The sequence below is a fragment of the Solanum verrucosum genome, unplaced genomic scaffold (genome assembly GCF_900185275.1).
Source record: "Solanum verrucosum unplaced genomic scaffold, falcon-dt-bn FXZP01000115.1, whole genome shotgun sequence".
Classification (NCBI taxonomy): domain Eukaryota; kingdom Viridiplantae; phylum Streptophyta; class Magnoliopsida; order Solanales; family Solanaceae; genus Solanum; species Solanum verrucosum.
Genome location: NW_026020680.1, coordinates 183,567 through 191,989, shown reverse-complemented (window position 1 = coordinate 191,989; position 8,423 = coordinate 183,567). Strand labels below are relative to the sequence as shown.

Sequence of the window (8,423 nt, the reverse complement as noted above, 5' to 3'; positions counted from 1 at the left end):
CACCCATGAATGAACTCTATATAAAAATATTAACCATATCCTACGAGGATCTCAAAATATTCTTTTAACTTTTATTACTTAATTAATTAACTACTCAAATTGTCACCTTTTTGGCTTTATTAATGGGGGAAAAATAACAATCGATTCGAAGAAAAATTTCATTTCATTTTCTTTTAAAGTGATATTACAAAATAAAATTTAATGACATTAAATGCAATAAAATAAAATAAAATAAAGAGTGACTCATCACTCCTTTGAGGGGTATAATTTGGAAATATGCCACTTTTTCATTATATTACCCAGAATATCCCGACAGTCCCTACAACCCCATATTCTAGAAAAAGAAAGATTCTCAATAACATTATTTTGCAATTTAGTTAAATTGGCAACGGGAAACCAAAACCCAGGGGCTGATAAATGAAAACTAGCAGCAGTTTTGTTTGTTTCCAAATTTTCGTACTACTAATATTAATTTCATAAAATAAAACTACTACGGTAAGAAAATAAAATTGAAAGGGATAGCATAGTCATTACAAAATGTATCGAGGACAAAACTGGAAAGCAGCAAATTTTTCGTGGAACTGAACTCCTTTCTCAGTATGCAAATCCATTGGGTCGGTTCCTCGCCGCCATTTTCCTACTCCGGGAAGACGACGACGACGATGATGAAGAAGAAGAAGTACACGATTTATTAGAAGAAGAAGAATTCGAAGCTTGAGATTTCGTCTTTATACTGTCTTGTTCATCCATAAAAATCTGCTTGCATCTGCAGTCTACGCTACAAAATGCCCATTCTCCCCTGTAAAACAAAACATAATCATCAGACGTATTCCCCCCCGCAAATCGCAATACAAATAGATTGAGGATTTGAAATTAGACATTAGTAAGTATTTCCTTAAATTTAAGGAAATAGAGAGAGATGAGCTAGCGGCTTACTTGTACATGTAGATGTCTTTGCCAGGTAAGAGTTTCTGCTTACAAAGGAAACAGGAATCGAGAAATCCAGAAGCTGCTGGAGATTTTCGAGGGGAAAAAGGAGAAGAAGGGATCGAGGAGGGAGAAGTGGGTTTCATCAATACCATACTAGCTTTGTTAAGAATTTGCCAAGTAGAAGTAGTTGTATTAATATCTTTATTATTGTAACCTTCGAGTACTACACTGAGTCCCACCATCTCATGAGGGAAAGAGATTTTTGTTTATCTGAAAAACCTTGAAAGATTTGTTGCTAAATAGGAGATGGGAAGAAGAAGAAGAAGTTAGTAAGGGGGGTAAAAGGGGGTACCCCTAATACTATACAGCAGGGAAAAATGGGCAGTAAGAAAGGACGAGTAGCATAGCGAATGATCTAAACTTGGAATGCTTAATTGAATGCCACGTTTAGCCCCTATTTTGGACTCTTTATCTTTTAACTCTAACCTCCTATTTTCCATTTTTTTTAAAAATAAAATAAAATCTTTTTACCCTTATTTGTCGTCTTTTGTAAAATATATTTCCCTAACTTATTTACGGATATTTGATTTTGTGTGTATCGACCGGTTTGGTTTATATATTGTCGAGTTTTGGATTTTAATTATATTAAATTAATAAGATATTTTATTTATTGATTTATCAATTTTGATTCTTAACTGCTCGATTATCGATTTAATCAATAAAAAAATATTTATAAATCAAATATATGACTTCTCCAATAATTTGATGCAACAAGACAATAATGTAACTTTATAAAACACTTATAAAATAGAAACAATAATAACTAACATGAAAAGAACTATACAAGTGCACCACAAAGAGAAATTAATAGATTTTGACGTTTTGTATAATGTGAATTTGTAAATTCAAAGTTCCTATGAAGTGTGAATTGAAGGTTAAAGGGAAAATACAATAACAAGTAACATTTTGAGATTATATTTAATAGGCGAAATAGTCTGATGGACTCTATACTTATATCAGTTTGTATTTTGAATCCTTCTACTTACTCTTTTGTCATCTGAACCCTTAAACTCAATAAAACATAATTTAGCAAGTCCCTCTGACCATTGACCAAACTTATGTGTCTTTAAGATGGCTGAGTTGGCAAAATTGTGTGACTTCACGCACCTTAAGGCGAGTGAATAACTTTTTTAGGTTAAAAAAAAATATTAAAATTAAAAAAGAAATATTTTTTTTTAAAAAATAATTAATTAAAAAGTATTTTCTTCTTCTCCACTACCCCTTTCTTTTTGGCCACGCCTGAAAACTTCTTTTTTTCTTCTCCATAATTTACTAATATTGGAGACCAGCGCTCGCCGGAGATCACTGAATCGCAGTGGCATGAGAGAGACAAGTGGGCCAGATCTGGTGGTGTGGTGGCTTAGGTTGTTGTTTTTGTAGAGGTTGGAGGAGGAAAAAAAATAGTGATGGTGTGCGATGGAAATGAAGATGGTGAGAAAGAAAGTATATGTGATTTCGCCGACAAAAATGGCAACGGCAGCGATGGCTTTCTCCGGCGACGGCAGCGTCCTTTTCTTTTTCTTTTTTTCTTCTACGAAGAACCCAAAAATGCTCCCAATCTATTTTCATAAAGTTGTTAGATTTTTGTTTAATTTCATTAAATTAAGTGATGCCTCCTTTTTCTGTGAAAAAAAATGAAGAAGAAAGAATAGGGGATGTGGAGATGGTTTTGAGTTTTGACAGTGATGGTTGGTTAGGGGAGGTGGAGGGAAGGTGAGAGAAACAATAATTTTATTTTATTTGGTAAAATAGAAAATTTATTGATTTAGTCTTTTATTTAACATTTTTATTAATAATTAAAAATAGTTATGAACAAAATTATGACTTGGCATTAATATATATGACATATCAATTATATAAAGGAGAGTGAGTTACACACATGATTGGAGGGGCTTACAAATCTCATTTTAATTGAGTATAAGGGTCCAGATGACAAAAAGGTAAGGAGAAGAGTTTAGAATACAAACTGATACAAGTATAAGAGTCTACCAGACCATTTCGCCTATTTAATATTTATGTAGGGGTAAAGTAGTAAATTACTATAGTCTTAATGGATTAGCAATTTACTCAATAATCTAATATTAAAAATTAAAATCGAACCAATAACCCGATAATTTTTTTAATAAAATAGTTAAAATCCCATTAATTCAATAATAATAAATCAATAACATTTTTTCGATTCAATTTTTCATGCCCCTAATATTTGATTCACTACTACTCTTAAAAGAGGTGTTGTTCAGACATTTATTTTTAATAAATGAATTCTGTGCTCATTGTGTAATTTCGGTATTGCGCATTTAATTTGCACATATGAACAATTTTTTCAATTGCTATGACAGGATATTTAAAGATGAATAACACGTACATGTTGCTTTGCAAAAGAGGAAAATGACTCACAATAATACTACCAAATAGGCAAATACATTGTCAATTTGATTAGATCACTAAGGTAATCTTTAATTCAAAATTAGCTATATAATTTATCAATAGTTTTTAACTAATTCATTACTTAAAAAGCTTTTAGCTAATTTAATATTTTTATAATCCCTTATTAATCTGTAGCTAAATCATATTAATATAAAGCTTAATTATTTAGCTATGAAATTTTCTCTATCATTAATTTCTTTTTTTTTAGAAGTGCATTTTACATCCATTAGTACAAAGAGCTAACATACGAACGGAATATAAATCCGTATGTCTTGATGACCAGTTCTGACCTAAACCTATTCGTTATTATTACTGTAATTATTAAAGGTGTGTTTGGTAGGAAAGAAAATATTTTTTTTGAAAAATGTTTCATTGGAAATTAAATAATTCTCTCAGTCGTTTTCTAATATTTGATAAATAAATAAGAAATTATTATCCTAAAAGCATTTACATGCAATCTAGTAAATCACTATATAGGCCGGATGATGTTGGAGTATGAGTTCGAAGGTGGTGGGATCGAGGTGGGATGATCAAGGGATGAAAGATTAAGGATATTGAACAGATGCAGAGGAGACCAAAAACCTGAAATGTTACTTATAAACTTTTTTTCTTTCTATTTTCATTAAAAAAAAGTCATTTTCCCCCCTAGACATACACTTTGTTTTAATTAATTAAAAATGAAAAAAATAAAATTGAATTTCCGAAAAGTATTTACCCCATATCAAACACACTCTAAGTTGTTAATTAATTGACGATTGGATTGATCGAAACTTGCCAACATACAAAAGATCAGTTATGGGGGACATACTTAACAACACAAAGTAATGAAAATTATGACTATATCAGAGAGTCAAACTCCAATATTCAAATAAGGGGCTAATTTATAGTTTGAATTTTATGGTTCAAATTAAATTTCAAATTTTATTACAGCTTGTCATTGAATTACAAATTTATTATTAAATTTTAACACATACAAAATTTGAGTCAATAATTTATTCGATAGGATGAATCCATAACATTAAACACTGCAGCCATTCCTGCAGATTATTAATATTTTCATATAAAACAATGTGTACTCATGTTACAATAAAAATAATTTTTAGCGGTAATAAATATATATATTAACAAGCATTATAATTGTCATTAGATCCAATATCATTATAAATTTTAGAAATATTAACAAAGAATGATAATAGCCGCTTAAAATACACATTTAGTAACAATTAAATGACACAAGTGATCCACTACAGTCTCTTAGAATCGTTATATGTTTTTTTAGAGAATGTTTTGTTGTAAATTAAATAAATTTATCACTCATTTTTTAGGGTTTGATAAGTAAGTAAGAAAATATTATCCTAAAAGCATTTACATGCAATCTAGCAAACCACTATGTAGGCAGGATGGTGTAGGGAGTGGGAGTTCGAAGGTGGTGGGATTGAGGTGGGATGATCAAGGGGTGCTAGAGATTGAGTATATTGGGCGGGTGGAGAGGAGACAATAAACTTGAAATGTTATTTATGATTTATTTTTATTTTTTTCATTAAAGAAGTTATTTTTCTTATTTTTAAATGAACTAGTATACGTACCCGCGTGTTGCGCGGATAATACTAAAGAAAGTAATTATGTTATACATCATGTGTTCAAATTTTTTAATGTAAATTAGTATATCAATGCGTGAAACCTATTAACATATGAGTTATTATTGCATATTTATGAGATGATTTGCAAAGCAAGTTTTTCCGTACTTCTTGACACATCTTAAACACTTATAATTTATGAAAAAAGATCAAGTATGATACAAATTTATCATAAAATTCTCAAGTTGCAAAGAATATACATCAACTTTTAAATCTAAAATTAATATTATAAAAATATTACATAAAAAAATTTAAGCATGATAGGAATTTAATTAAAAACATAGCATTTAAAAAATATAAAATTAAAAAATTTATATAATGAAAATAATAGTAAAATATTTGTTGATCATTTTCTCAGTATCACTCCACTTAAATAACCTTAGTCATACATTTTCTTTTTACACAAAATTAAAACTAATAAACACGCTCAATCGATTTAGTAATTTAAAGTAAAATTTGAAATAATAAGGAGGCACTTGACTACTCAAAATCCTCAACTGAACTAACATTAACTCTTTTATTTTTATTTTATATTTTAATTTAATTTTTTTTAATTCAATGATAAATTATTTTTTGTGTGTAGTAAGTGATAGTTAAATTGTAGTGTTAAAACTTATTTTAAGACTACTAATTATAATTAATTATTAGTAGGTTGAGGAAATACTCAAATTGAAAGTCAAAGAGTCTATTGATTTAGTTGTCTATAATTATTTCCTCTTAATATAATATACGCTATAAAAATGGAGCAAATATTTAGGATCAGTCTGACAATATGATTTCAATTAAAATTTTGGTATATTGTGCATGTTTGACGGTATTTTGAATTATTATAATTCAGTTTTGTATGTTATTTTTTTGTTTTAGATTTTTTTATGAAAAACATTTGATGGATAATTACTTTATATAGGAAAAAATAGATTGAAATTTAGCTTTATCTAGTATAAAGTTAGTTTACGATTCAAATTTTAAAAAATCAATGGCAAATATTCCCATTCAAATTCAAAATTCAAAAAAATAATTATATTTAGTAAAATTTATCTTTATCAGTAAGGTAATTTTAATAAACTTTATGTTTCAATTTTTTTTTTATATTTTTATATTTAGAGAATAAAATTAAAATATTTGATGGAAGGAAAAAAAATTTGAAATTTGGCTTTATCTAGTATAGAGTTAGTTTTCGATTCAAATTTTAAAAAATCAATGGTAACTTCCCATTCAAATTCAAAATTAAAAAAACTAATTATATATAATAAAATTTATCTTTATGTGTAAATTAATTTTAAAATACTTTATCTTTCAATTTTTTATATATATTTTTATATGTAGAGAATTAAATAAAAATTTTGATGGAAAATTAGTTTATATAGGAAAATATAGATTAAAATTTGGCTTTATCTAGTATAGAGTTAGTTTTCGATTCAAATTTTAAAAGATCAATGGTAACTTCCCATTCAAATTCAAAATTTTAAAAATTAATTATATTTAGTAAAATTTATCTTTATTTGTACAATAACTTTAATAAACTTTATCTTTCATTCTTTTTTTATATTTTTATAGTTGCAATATAAAACTATACCAAAAAATAAGTATAAAAATTGGTTGACGTCCAAATTTGAATTTTTATCTTTGAATTTAAATAAATACTATATAAAGAACATAAAATTTGCCAAAAAATAATAATAATAATTTTTGGGAAGTTTTCACATTTTTATTAATAAATAATAATAATAATTTTATTTATTACTGAAAATAATAAATAAATTCTTATTAATTATTAATATAACTATGAAAACTTCCCCCAAAAAAAGAAGAAATAACACACTCTATAACCTCTCCTATTATATATATATATATATATATATATATATATATATATATATATATAATATAAATTATTATTATTATTATTATTGTTATTATTATTATTATTATTATTATTATTTAACAATTTATAAAGAATGATAATTAGCTTGAAAAGTTAGGTTAAATATTTTATATAAAAAATGATAATTACCCACAAAATAGAGTCCGTACGTATGTAAAATGTATATAACTTAAATACCTAGTTGAGGAAATCTGCAAGATGACAAATAAAATTTAACACCTTTATAATAAAATCTCGTTGCACAACCCACATATCTTAAATTTCATTTGAAATCAATAAAAACAATTATTAATATTGATTGTTTATAAATAAAAAATTGTGAATATTAAACTATAACTAATTATTAATTAATCTAATTATGTATTACTATTTGGATGAATGGCAAATGTTTCCATTATTTACAGTTTTCCGTTCTTTCCCTTTTAATGATTAATAATTAATAATATTATGCTTTTCCTTTTTACTTTTTACTGTAAAAAATAAAAGTATACTTATTATAATAACTAATTAAGATTTTAAAAATAATAACTTTTACGCATTATTAAAAATATTTGTATGAAAATGAAACAGTATTATTTTTTTAATTATATATAGAAGAGTGAGAAACAAAGAAAATGAGTACCTATACATTTACAAAATTTGATTTTTTTTTATATTAATAAAATATTATAAATCTGTTAAGAAAATAAGTACCTTTACACATACGAAAGTATATTCAAATGTCTTACTTTCATCTTAACTTTGCCAAAAGTATATAAAATTTGGCCTCTTCAACCTCAAATTTTCTTCCTCAATAATTTTCTTCTTTATTGTAATTTGAATATGATTGATATTTCTTTATTCTAAGAAGTCCAACTATATGTTATTAGATTTTATTGCAACTTATCAATTATAAACAATATCAAAGATTCAAAACAACATATAAATTAGAATCAAACTCTCTAAATTTAAACATCTACAATTCAAGTTATGAAATATGAATCAGCTTGTTATTCTTCCTTACTTACGAATTTGTTATCTGCATTTATTTTCTCCCTTTTATTCTGTTTGTCTTCTTTTCTTTCCTTCTTTCTTTTATTCTCTTTTATTTGTTTGTTAAATTGAAAAGAACAATTTTTTAAAAACAAATGTTAATAATGATTTATATAAATAAATAAATTGCATGACGATGTAGATCAACTTTCAATTTATAATTCAAACTTTCAATTCATATTAAAAATAAAATGAATAAAATTAGAGTGAAGAAAATGAATTCAAGTTTGGAGACAATAAGAAAAAAATATTAGTCTGTAATACGATCATCACTCATCTGCATATAAATTTCTCCTTCTTCAACTACATATATTCAACACCAAAATTGCTTGATCCCATCTTCATTAAACGATCCTCTTTCTTTGATTTTTTTTTTTTTTAAAATCAACTGATCATCTTTAAGATCAAGAGCTTTCCAAATAAAGTGCAGTTATTGTTAATGTAGCAACATA

General features: G+C 26.1%; 1 protein-coding gene across 1 annotated transcript; it reads right to left on the bottom strand.

Annotated features, from left to right (window-relative positions):
- Nucleotides 1-439: 439 nt before the first annotated feature.
- LOC125812320 (FCS-Like Zinc finger 15) lies at nt 440-1,277 on the bottom strand. Its single transcript, XM_049491833.1, has 2 exons — nt 937-1,277; nt 440-799 (listed from the first exon to the last, which is right to left on the bottom strand). Exons 1-2 carry the CDS (start codon nt 1,170-1,172, stop codon nt 595-597), a joined length of 441 nt encoding a protein of 146 aa, XP_049347790.1. The 5' UTR covers nt 1,173-1,277; the 3' UTR covers nt 440-594.
- Nucleotides 1,278-8,423: the final 7,146 nt, after the last annotated feature.